At 39.2% G+C, this 12978-nt stretch overlaps 1 protein-coding gene across 5 annotated transcripts in view; it reads left to right on the forward strand.

Annotated features, from left to right (window-relative positions):
• Positions 1–12978, forward strand: part of RPP30 (ribonuclease P/MRP subunit p30) — a 37631-nt gene that overhangs the window by 6935 nt on the left and 17718 nt on the right. For 4 of the 5 annotated variants that reach the window (XR_008378792.1, XM_053583898.1, XM_053583899.1 and 1 more), the window contains exons 5-6: positions 532–603; positions 5340–5429. Coding sequence is in view for 4 of the 5 variants with exons in the window: in XM_053583898.1 (XP_053439873.1) it covers positions 532–603; positions 5340–5429 (162 nt within the window). In the remaining variant the exon portion in view is untranslated. The remainder of the gene's footprint in view (positions 1–531; positions 604–5339; positions 5430–12978) is intronic. The other variant, XM_053583901.1, reaches the window with a different exon arrangement.

Here is a 12978-nt window from a genome sequence, read left to right on the forward strand (position 1 = left end):
TATTTTCTTGCATATCTAGCATTTTAATTTGTATTCTTGTTGTGAACTTTACTGCATCACATTTAATCATGTATATTTGCGTAGACCACATCACACTTTGTCATGTATATTTGTTGTGTAAAAAAAAAAAAAATGGTGCATTCTATAGAGGCCAGACATATGTCTTAATGATTTTGCATCCCCAGTGCCCAGCACACAGCAAGTGCTGAGTAAATGCGTGGCACACTCCTTCATTAGTTTGTAAGATCGAGATATATCCAATTTGATTTTCATATCTCAAACACAGTGTGTGGTACAGTTAAGACAACAAATGTAGGAAGGATTAGAGGAGGAAGATTAGGGTGACGGTTGTTTGTATCTAAATTCTCATATGCTTTTGTGTTTAGAAGGACTTTTCTGCCAACAAAGCAAAGCAGAAATGTCAGTAGCACATTAGAAGTGTTACATGATTGAAATATAAGTGTAGCTAAATCAGTAAGCAGAATTTCTTATGTATGTTTTTTGTTACTAACTTTCTTTTTATATTCCTAGAGAGCAACTTCTTCAAGGGTTCGACTTTATGACATTGTTGCAGTTTTTCCAAAGACAGAAAAACTTTTTCATGTGAGTAACAGATCAGTAAAGGAAAGTAGTATTTGTAATTTTATGTGAGAAGTCCAGTGTTATACCTTTGAAGGAAAGGTTTTGGAAACTTTAATGATTTTTTTCATTTACTCCTAGAGTTCTAGAATTTTGGCATTTTTTTGTCCTGCTAGACATACGATGGTCTCAATTTGGTGGAGCCCACTTTTGAGTGCATCTGTATAGTCAATTCTTTTTGTATTTCTATACATTTCTATTTCAGTGCCTTTGCAGGAGGGAAAGGAAGTTAACATGTATGCTTATTTTGTCAACTTGAGACTGAACACCCTGGGCGTTTTATTTAATACATGATTACAGTAAAGAAAAAAAAATGAGCTAATACATTTTACTGTGTAAAGTGAAGTATAGCTTCTTTCAAAAAGTTATGAAAGTTGTCTTTCTCTGGGTTCAAAAAAAGCCTCCATCTGCCAAAAAGTAAATCTGCCAAAGGATGTTGCAGAAAAAGAAATACTGGTCTTTGATGTTTTAATTTTACATCAGGTCTTTTTAAAGCAAAATCTGTTCAAAATTTTAGAAAGATTTTTCCTAGTTTATCCATTAGATGGAGCTGTTGACTAAGGACGCTGATGTGTGGTAAATTTAGATTTCTACAAGGGTCTCCTTAGCCCTTTATTGGTGATTAGAGAAACAAAACACTTAAATAACATTTTGAGTGGACAGCATGCATTTATATACTCTTCCATGACTTTTACTTGTTTATTTTCTTTAACTCACACCAATCCTGTATGATTAGGACAGATAACTTATTACTATCCATTTTATAGAAGAGAAAACTGAGACTAGGGCAGAATGGTTTCCTGTAAACTTCCTAGAAAGTATGTCATAGAAGTAAGACTTTGGGATTTTAGAATATAATTTTATATAGTAGTTTTATTTGTATATTACATTGTTTTTCTCAGACTATTCAAATTAGAATTTGCTGAGCACATTCTTAATGATAGTGGGTAGGACAGTGAGAAGTATTTTAGAAGATGGAAGAAATTATAGATAATTCACAAAGTATTTGTTTGGAATTGACTATACAGATGTACTCAAAAAGTTACATGGGAACAAAGAATTGAAACCTCGTCCTCTTCTCTGTCCAGATATTACCCATTCTTTAAGATACAATTGAAGTTAGAGTTCTTCCTGTTTTCTATAGAAGTCAGTTAAAGACAAACTTTCTTTTAATCATAAAGTTTTTATAAGAATATCATTATTTGGAATCAGGTCAAATGCAAGTAGTTTGTGGCTTAATAGGTTGCATTCCATAAGTGATTTTGTTTTGTTTGTAAATTGATTATCTAGAATTCTAACAGGTATCTAGGGATAATATTCTAAAACTAAAGTCTCTAAGATGAATTGTAAAAGCATACACACCCACCCATATACATCCTAGTAGCAGTACTATAAAAGCTACTCATCTTAAATAGCATCATTTCCGTGGGAAATGACATGCCCTTTTCCACTTAGAGTATCTGGAAGATGTATCATAGATAAGAAACCTCCCAATAGCTATCCCAAGAGATAAGACAGAGATCAAAGATTGTGAGGGAGAATCCATTGGCCAGGGCTCCTCAGGATAGGGGATCAGATGCAGGTGTTGAATATGGCAGGGGGGAGAATTGCATAAAAGCTTCCCATTTAGGATTTAAAGCAGCTGAACAGGGTGAAGAGAATTCAGGTTATTTAGCACAGTGGTCTCCAAGCTGCTTTGGTTGTACACAACAGTTTAAAAAAATGTTGAGCCTGCTTCCCAATGGATGTATATTTCTTATAAATTATCTGCGTGTCCCATTATACCAGTGTACTTTACAAAATAATATACACACAAAACAAAAATTTTAAGGGTGAGTTAAAATGTAAATGGAAACATCTTTTATCTTCTTCCTGCTCTTAGAATTTGTGCCTTCCCTTTGCAGAGCACTGTTGTGGATTGTCTGGAAGGAGGGAGAATCCCAGTGTTTCTCAGGATGTGCTCTGGCTCCACTAACTTCAGAATTACCTGAGCTATTTGTTAAAATGCAAATTGTTAGGCCCTACTTACTGAGTGAACCAGTGGAGGTGGGGACTGGTTATCTACATTTTTTCAATAAATTCTTCAGGGGAGTTTTGTACACACCAAGGTTGAGAACTAATATTAATGGGTTGCTCTCTTTTTCCTTGGTAAGCCTCAGTCTCCCTTGAATAATTTATCATAAAATGCCAAGTCACATAATATTAACACGACATCCTTGAAAAGGGTTCAGGGTAAGGGGGGGGAAGAGGACCAAGTGGAGCTGTTCTTTCTTTATATCTAAAAGTCTATTACAACATATGTGCTTAAACCAATACAGATCCGTTGTTTAATTAGCACTTTATACAGGAGAGGGAAAGAAAGGAAAAATACATAAATAAAAAGTAATCTAATTTATCTGTATTCTGAGGAGAATGTTTAACAGACTTATTAAAAAAATAGTTCATGTTCATGCTAATAAGTTCACACACTACATTGAAAAGTATGCCTTCTGCTCACTTAAAACTCCGTCTTTTCGGGCGGCGCCTGTGGCTCAAGGAGTAGGGCGCTGGTCCCATATGCCGGAGGTGGTGGGTTCAAACCTAGCCCCGGCCAAAAAAAAAAAAAAAAAAAACTCCGTCTTTTCTTCCAAGGCAGCTACTTACTACTAAGAATTCTTGTGTATCTTTTCAGAAAAATTTACCTTATCTTCTATTTCTTCATTTTTCCTTTCTCCCTCTCTCTTTTCTCCCTATCTACCACCATGCTTTTTTTTTCACCTGACAGTATATTTGGAAATTGTTCTATAATTATTAATTAGAGATGTATTTCATTCCCCTTAAGCAGTTATATTTTATCATATAAAGGAATTAAAGTAAGTAAAATCAAGGGCTGTTTAATTGTGCCAAGTCTTTTATGATTAAGTGTTATAATGACTGTCCCTGCTTTAATGCCCTTGAGCCTTTGTAGAGCAGATAGCTATAGAATATATTTCTAGAGTCTCTAGAAATTATAGCCATTGCCAAAGTGTTTTTCAAAACCCAGTACTGATGTAAGGACCCTATGAGTGCCTGTTTATTCATTCTCACGTCAGCAGTGTATTACTGAATTCTTTGATCTTTGCTAGTCTGCTAGTTAAAGAATGGTGAACAGAAGCTGAACTTGTTTTAGCTATTATTCAGAGCTTTTTTTTTCATTCATTCTTATCAAATGTTCAATGGCTCATGTTGGACAGCTATAGTAGTTGGGATGGAGCAGATTCTTTATAAGCCAAGTATTTCTGGCAAACATGGCTTCCCAGGCTTACTGAGTTATTATGTCTGTCATATTATGTCATAAAGCCAGGCAGCCTCTGATCACTACCTGCTTCCTAAATACCCTGGGGGTGGGAGTGGCTGATGTGGGGATTCTGAAGAAAAGAGGCAAGATGTGATATTGTCGTCATTGCCAATGGCCGGTGCCAATCCTACAGGGTATTATTACCCCATCTTCACCTCTCTTCCTTACTCTGCCCCTTCCTCTGAAACATGCTACTTATTTTGGTTCACCAGCACAGCCATCCTGGCAGTTTGAAGTTTGTTTTTGTTTTTTTTTTAACCTAGAAAATTTTAATTTTATCCGATAGGAAGTAACATCAAAGTAGTAGTCTTCATTCCAATAATGTAAAAAGTTTAAACAACACAAAGGTAATTTTCACTTTAACAAAATATCTAAGAGAATCATTAAAGAAAACATCATATTATCAAAGTTTTTTATCAAGCTTGTACATGCTAGCATTGTCAGTAAGGCTTATTTATTTATTTATTGTTGTTGTTGCGATTTTTGGCCAGGGCCGGGTTTGAACCTACCTCCTCCGGCATACAGGGCCAGCGCCTTACTCCTTGAGCCACAGGCACTTCTTCCATCACGATAAATCAAATAATGACAAAATCAGAGCCAGATACCCATCTTTTGGTAATGTCTTCTGACTTGCACTCTACCCTAATAACCTTTTCCTGGATCTGTTTTTCTTCCCTGGTTTTCCGTTTATCCTGATTTTCTTCTCTGTTTTGTAAGCAGTTTCACATCTATAGAAGTTAGTGCAGAGTATTAATCAAGAAGTGATAGGACAAAGGGAAATTGGAAGTTAGGAAATTAGAAGTTGAAAAAAAGCATTCATTATTATTTGATTTGTAACAGCTCTGCTTCAACTATTAGTATTTGAACAAAATACCATCAGTAGTGCTGTTAATGTTTCTTTAGCCACCAGTAGACTGATAGGAGCCACAGCCCTGGGACAATGAATGCATGGCACAGAGGTGGTCCGTAACTAGTTTGTGAAATAAGTAGACCCTGCATACGTTCCTTTGGCTTATTTTTTCCTTGGATTTTAGAATGGTTTCTTCTTTCTGTGATAATCTAAGGTAACATTCCAGAAACTGAGCCTCACTCAGCAACCTATTGATATGTAGAAAACCATATGGGTTGGAGGGTCCCTGGCCCAGTCTTTTGTGAAGGTCTGTCTGCATCTTACTCTGCTTCGGTGGGATTATAGTTAAACCCGAAGGAAGTGGCTAAACAGTTGACCTTGTAAAAGATCAGATGCAGGTCAACACAGAACTATCAAAACACCCATGGAACCAACCATACCCATGTACATTCCTTTATATCAAGTTTAACCCTGTCTCCCATCTTTCTTGTGCCAATTTTCCTTTTGGCCTTATTTATTATTTCTTCCTGACAGGTTGCTTGCACACATTTAGATGTGGATTTAGTCTGCATAACTGTAACAGAGAAGTTACCATTTTACTTCAAAAGACCCCCTATTAATGTGGTAAGTATTACAAATGTAAATTAGCAAATTGGAAAGGGAACGTAAGAAACTACTGTTCTTAGAAGGAAAAGCAAAGGTGAGGAAATAGGCAGTTTTAGAAAAGAGGATTTTTATGACTGAGTGGTGGATAGGAAAAAAGAAAAGAGAATTTTATAAAGGGAAAAAGAAAACTTAAAATTAAAAAAATACACTACCTATTGAGATATTTTTAAAAGGCCTTAGAAACTAAAATTTATGAAGGATATTTCTTAAGAGGGCAGCTAGGGCGGCACCTTTGGCTCAGTGAGTAGGGCGCCAGCCCCATATACTGAGGGTGGTAGGTTCAAACCCAGCCCTGGCCAAACTGCAACAAAAAATAACCGGGCATTGTGGTGGGCGCCTGTAGTCCCAGCTACTTGGGAGGCTAAGGCAAGAGAATCACCTAAGCCCAAGAGCCGGAGGTTGCTGTGAGCTGTGACTTCATGGCACTCTACTGTGGGTGACAAAGTGAGACTCTGTCTCTAAAAAAAATAAAAATAAAAAGAGGGCAGCTAATATGATGGTTGCTTGTAGTCGGAACATTGAGCTTTAAAGGAAAGTAGCAGGCAAAGAAGGTAAAGGAAAAAAACAAAAAACACAGAAGCTCCCTGAGGTACCAGTAAGCTAAAGTGAGATAGGAGGGAATGGAGCAAGGAATCACCTTGGCATCGTCTGTGCAAACTTAAATCTTTGTTGAAGCATGCTGGTTCACACAAAAGCCAGGCCTCTGTGTTAACTAGCACTGTGGCCATGCATTCAGGGAACTTTTTCGTTTCTCCCTCTGCTATAGAATTATTACCCTTCTACATAATTTTCTCTTGTTTTCCTTTACCCTTCATCTTAACATCTGTCATGCCTTCATCTAAGTCTCAGTCCCCTCCATTTCCATCATAAAGCTGGTATTATTTCATACCAGTAACTATTATGGTGGCTGTAAAGTCAGCACAATTGTCAACTATTTTCTTTGCTCAGCCAGATCCTAGAAAGAGTTAAAGACTGGGTATGGTGATATATCTATAATCCCAGCACTCTGGGAGGCCGAGGTGGGAGATTACTTGAGCTCAAGAGTTTGAGACAACCTGAATAAGAGGAAGACTGCATCTCTACTCAAAATAGAAAAACTAGCCAGGCATTGTGGTGAGCACTGATAATCCCAGCTACTCAAGAGGCTGAAGCAGGAGGATTGCTCAATCCCAAGAGTTGGAGGTTACTATGAGCTATGATGACACCACAACACACTGTCTCAAGAAAAAAAAAAAAAGCATTAAGATACTGTTTTAGAATAGTGGCTTCTGAAACTCTGCTCAGTCTCCTGTTTTCAAAAACTTAACTATTCAAAGAGAAAAAGGATTTAGCAAACCAAGTGCAAATTACATACTCAATCCTGTCAGAATTAGAAAACTAAATTTTAATTTTTTCAAAGTGGGTAATTCCCCTATTCTTTTGTCTCTATAGAATCATAACTTTGTCAATTTTTGTTTCCCTTTGCTGCTAAAGAATTGGCTTGATGCTGAGAATTAAGGGGGAACAATCAGGAACAAATGGATCTGGTTGGTGTGTTAATCCAAAAAAAGAAAAAGAAAATGGAGGGTGCACTTGGCAAGGTGTGCAAACAGCCCCCTAGGAGCTGTGATGTGCCCGAGGCTGAGGGCCAGCAAGGAAATGGGGACCTCAGTCCCTGAATTGCTGGAAACTTAATTCTGCCCTAGCCATATAAGCTTGATGGAGGACCCTGAACTCCACATGGGAATGCGGGCCAGCTGACACCTTGATGGTATCTCGTGACATCCTGAGCAGAAGACCTAGTCACAGTGTGCCCAGACTTCTACCTACAGAACTGTGAGCTAATAAGTGGGTGTTTTAAATGGCTAAGTTTGAGGCAGTAGTCATAGCAGAAAACTAATATATCCCTGAAAGTGGACTAGGTCCCACTGGAGGGGTAGAAGGGATGTCCTCCAGGTGGCTGGGGAGGGGAAGCCCTCAGAGGGTTCTTTAGACTGCGTGTAATCCAGAGAAGAAATTGGTCCAGGGAGCCCCGCTCTGCTGATCCCCACCAGCACAGCCAGGGCTGAGGGTGGCAGGGCAGCAGGAAGCACAGGCATAGAAAACAGGCTGGGGGTCGGGGCCAATTCCCAGGGAAGGCCAGCCGGGGTGCCTGGCTGGCAAACCCCAGGGACACAGGCAGCAAGGTCATTAGAATGGTGAAGCCAAAGTGAGTGAATCTTTTTTCAAGGAACCTGGGGGCCCAGAAGACAGAGCCAGGGCTAGACCTGGAGTGGAAATAGGCAGTGCCATCCTGAGAGCTGACATTTATTTATTGTATATTCTGGACCAGGCACTGGATGTGAAGTGTTTATTATGCATCACTTCAGTTAATTCTCACAATTACCATTTATATGTAGTACAGACTGTCCTGCTCTAAGTAACGTTGGAGCCCAAGGGTTACTTCTGCAGGGAGGAGTAGTGTTCCAGAGAGCAGCCATCTTACGTAGGCAGAGAACACACTCAGCTATGTGTGCCGTCAGTTCTGTGATGCCCTCCTCTGGTGTCGAGGGAAGAATTCGCCTGCAGTTGACCAAGAGGTCACAGGCTGTCTAAAAGGGGTGACTGCCCAGTTCTGGGCTTCCAGGAGACCCTGACTAGGGGTGGTGAGATAGGCTTTGCACTGAGAAGTCTGCATTCCAGTCCAAATTTCTCTGGATTTGGGGAAACTCATTCATTCTGTCTGGGTCTCCTATCAATGGAAGGGTAGAACTAGATTTCTAAGGAACCATCTGGCTTTCTACAGGAATGAAGAAATATATGAACTCAGGAACATCAATTAATAAGCAAGACCATATGGGTCTGGATCCCCATGGGCAGGAAGTACTATTCCACAGCTTACCAACTGGAAGGATATTCTGTCCAGAACTAAACAGAAATGGACAGAATATTGGAGTTAAAGAAGAAGAAAAGAAGTGAGAAGCATTTAAAAGTTTAATCCTGGGCCAGGTTTGATGGCTCATGCCTGTAATTCTTTTTTTTTTTTTTTTTTTTTATTGTTGGGGATTCATTGAGGGTACAATAAGCCAGGTTACACTGATTGCAATTGTTAGGTAAAGTCCCTCTTGCAATCATGTCTTGCCCCCATAAAGTGTGACACACACCAAGGCCCCACCCCCCCTCCCTCCATCCCTCTTTCTGCTTTCCCCCCCCATGACCTTAATTGTCATTAATTGTCCTCATATCAAAATTGAGTACATAGGATTCATGCTTCTCCATTCTTGTGATGCTTTACTAAGAATAATGTCTTCCACTTCCATCCAGGTTAATACGAAGGATGTAAAGTCTCCATTTTTTTTAATGGCTGAATAGTATTCCATGGTATACATATACCACAGCTTGTTAATCCATTCCTGGGTTGGTGGGCATTTAGGCTGTTTCCACATTTTGGCGATTGTAAATTGAGCTGCAATAAACAGTCTAGTACAAGTGTCCTTATGATAAAAGGATTTTTTTCCTTCTGGGTAGATGCCCAGTAATGGGACTGCAGGATCAAATGGGAGGTCTAGCTTGAGTGCTTTGAGGTTTCTCCATACTTCCTTCCAGAAAGGTTGTACTAGTTTGCAGTCCCACCAGCAGTGTAAAAGTGTTCCCTTCTCTCCACATCCACGCCAGCATCTGCAGTTTTGAGATTTTGTGATGTGGGCCATTCTCACTGGGGTTAGATGATATCTCAGGGTTGTTTTGATTTGCATTTCTCTAATATATAGAGATGATGAACATTTTTTCATGTGTTTGTTAACCATTCGTCTGTCATCTTTAGAGAAAGTTCTATTCATGTCTCTTGGCCATTGATACATGGGATTATTGGCTTTTTTCATGTGGATTAATTTGAGTTCTCTATAGATCCTAGTTATCAAGCTTTTGTCTGATTGAAAATATGCAAATATCCTTTCCCATTGTGTAGGTTGTCTCTTTGCTTTGGTTATTGTCTCCTTAGCTGTACAGAAGCTTTTCAGTTTAATGAAGTCCCATTTGTTTATTTTTGTTGTTGTTGCAATTGCCATGGCAGTCTTCTTCATGAAGTCTTTCCCCAGGCCAATATCTTCCAGTGTTTTTCCTATGCTTTCTTTGAGGACTTTTATTGTTTCATGCCTTAAATTTAAGTCCTTTATCCATCTTGAATCAATTTTTGTGAGTGGGGAAAGGTGTGGGTCCAGTTTCAGTCTTTTACATGTAGACATCCAGTTCTCCCAACACCATTTATTGAATAGGGAGTCTTTCCCCCAAGGTATGTTCTTGTTTGATTTATCGAAGATTAGGTGGTTGTAAGATGTTAGTTTCATTTCTTGGTTTTCAATTCGATTCCAAGTGTCTATGTCTCTGTTTTTGTGCCAGTACCATGCTGTCTTGACCATTATGGCTTTGTAGTACAGACTAAAATCTGGTATGCTGATGCCCCCAGCTTTATTTTTATTACTAAGAAGTGCCTTAGCTATACGGGGTTTTTTCCGGTTCCATACAAAACGCAGAATCATTTTTTCCAAATCTTGAAAGTACAATGTTGGTATTTTGATAGGAATGGCATTGAATAGGTAGATTGCTTTGGGAAATATAGACATTTTAACAATGGCTCATGCCTGTAATTCTAACACTCTGGGAGGCTGAGCAGGAAAATCACTTGAGGCCAGGAATTCAAGTCCAGCCTGAGCAAAAGCAAGACCCCATCCTTACTAAAAATAGAAAAATTAGCCTGGTGTGGTGCTGAGCTTCTGTACTTCCAGCTACCCAGGAGGCTGAAGCAGGAGGATCGCCTGAGCCTAGGAGTCTGAGGTTGCTGTGAGCTATGACAATGCCACTGCACTCTGGCCAGGGCAACAGAACAAGGCCCTGCCTCAAAAATAAATAAATAAATAAATAAAATTTAATTCAATGTGGGGTGGTACCTGTGGCTCAAAGGGGTAGGGCACCAGCCCCATATGCCAGAGGTGGCGGGTTCAAACCCAGCCCTGGCCAAAAACTGCAAAAAATATATATATATAGATAGATAGATAGATAGATAAAATCCAGTGTGAAAAAATTTAATTTGGCTTATGTTCTACCCCTAAAAATATGCTACTAAAAGTGTACTTGAGAAATACTAAAAATACATAGTCATATATTTAAAGGGAAATATATGAAATACCTCTTGTTTGGTAAATATTGAGACAGTTTCTGAACATAACAACAATATTGGCTAAACTCCAGTCATTGGTTTCACATGTTGTTGGCAGCACTTATAAACAAATACTAAAATAAAAACACTGAATCACATTTTAGAGTTGTAGGTCTATGTTCATCAGCTTATTTATCAAATGTGGAGATATGAAGACTAGCAAGAAGTCATTTAGCTCTTTGGTCACAGGATTAAAAAATTCTAGTTGATTGCCTGTCAAATAAGATCTCTGGTGTACCCCAGGTACCTACGATAAAAGCCACAAACTAACACAGTACCCAAATTTATGACGATCTTGTTGGCCTCACAGAGATAGCAATCTCTGTCTCTCAAAGTTTGCCTAAACCTTTTATCAGCCTCAGATTGCCAATCCCAGTAATATCTAAGTAGTTAGGCAGCACAGCCACTCTGCAAATTGCTATTAAGCTTACAACTTTTTCATCTTTTTCTTCTCCTTAATGAACTGGGAAGGCCTTTATCTAGAGGCAAAGGCCTGAATAAGCCCACATTCAATACTGTGTCTTTGGTTGGGAGGAAATAGTGGCATTTGATACTCAGGCCAAGTCCGTGGAATGGACAGCAATGCCCTGCACATAACTCCTCATGTCCCACAGCAATGCTAAGATTCCCACTGGCCGTTTGGGAGAGGGCTTTAATTGGGTTTCTTATGAACATCTCTTACTGTTCAAACCAGATTATGAGCTTCTAGAGACCAGTACCTGTGTTGTGTTCCTTTTTTAATTACCCCAATATCTTGCCTGTAATGAGTCCTCCCTCAAAATGTGTTAAATGGATGAGTAAATGTTGACCTTAGCATGTCAGGGTACAGTTTGGGGAGCCCAGCCAAATTCTGCTGGTTATTAGTCATCAGCTGGATGTCAGCATCGGGCAGGAAGCATGTGCAGTGAGGGAAGTGGGGCACTGGGGCGGCATAAGGAGACACATGGCCAGGACAGCCCACTCCCCAGTGCCATCTGGAAGTTCAAGAAAGCTGCTTTTGTCTCATGGATATTTTTGGCTTAATTCCCACATTTTCCAATTTAAGAATTCTGAAAAGTAAAAAAATGACAACTGAGAGTGTCATGCAGTTTAACGAATGTCGTTTTAAAAAAAAAAAATCTGGTGTGAACACTTTACATATGTTGTTTAATAAAAACTAGATGATGGAGTGGAAGAAAGGCTGCACGAGATTATTTTTAGTCTTCATCTAGTATAGAAGTAGGTTGCAGTATGAATCAGTCAGGAAGCAGAACAGTGCCTATTAATTTACTCACCTCCCTTTTATTAACGAGAGGTAACTGGAATCATCAGGTATCCAGCTTGTCCTTCATGGTAAACAATAGTTGCTGTACAGGTATGTATGGATATGTAACATGTCTGGTTTGGACATGGAGCTCTGTGTAGACATTAAAAGTGTGGAAAGTGTTCCTGTGAAAGCACACACAGCACGTGCAGCAAGTGTGGGGTGCAGTTCAGTCTTCAGCCTTGGCCCTTGCACACTCCCTGGGCTTTGAGGATAAACTTGTCTGTGGGTTTGAGAAGTCCATAGGTTCACTGTATAATAATCATTTTACTAGGCACATGGGAAAACAGTATACATCTTAATTTGGTTAGAGTTTGGGTCCTTTTCTTTTATTGTGTTAAAGCAGGAGAATTAAGATGGGTAGGTAGTCTTTTACCTGTAGGCCAAAAGCCGTGCGAGAAATTTGAGCTCAGAAGGTTGGGATTGTGAAAGTGGTCTCTGAGCACACCAAAACACTCCATTTATGTAACTTGCAGCTCTCTTCCCTGTTGTCATCTTCACCACATGCTTAAGAAACCATAATTTCAATTAGCAATTCCCTCTAAAATCTACAAACCTCTTCTGGAGTCTAAGTAACTTGTATAGTAATCACAGCTCTATCTTGTGACAGACGCCTTTATAAAAATTGGATTCCACTCTTCTTAGATAATCAGATGACTTCTAATTATTTAGCATTTTCTAGTTTGAGCACTTTCCCCTGTGCTGTGGCCCACCAGCTTTGGGGTGGAGCAAAAGCTTATTATTTCCATATGTAGGCAGTATTATAGAATTGAGTCTCAGGTTGTTTGTGGCTCACATAGTTAAACGTCTGTCTCAAAGGCTTGGCTGGGGATTTACATCAAGCTTTGATCCCAAATCTGCCATTTCCTACTGGGAAATGCTATTTAAAGTTACTTTATAGAAGAACTTTTTGTTAAGCCCAGAATAATTTCATATTTTAAAATGTGGAGCTTTATGAATTCAAGGAGTGTGTGTGTGTGTGTGTGTGTGTGTATGTATGTATCTCTGTGTGTGTATATTTTGTTTTGGAG

The sequence above is a fragment of the Nycticebus coucang genome, chromosome 3 (genome assembly GCF_027406575.1).
Source record: "Nycticebus coucang isolate mNycCou1 chromosome 3, mNycCou1.pri, whole genome shotgun sequence".
NCBI classification, from domain to species: Eukaryota; Metazoa; Chordata; class Mammalia; order Primates; family Lorisidae; genus Nycticebus; species Nycticebus coucang.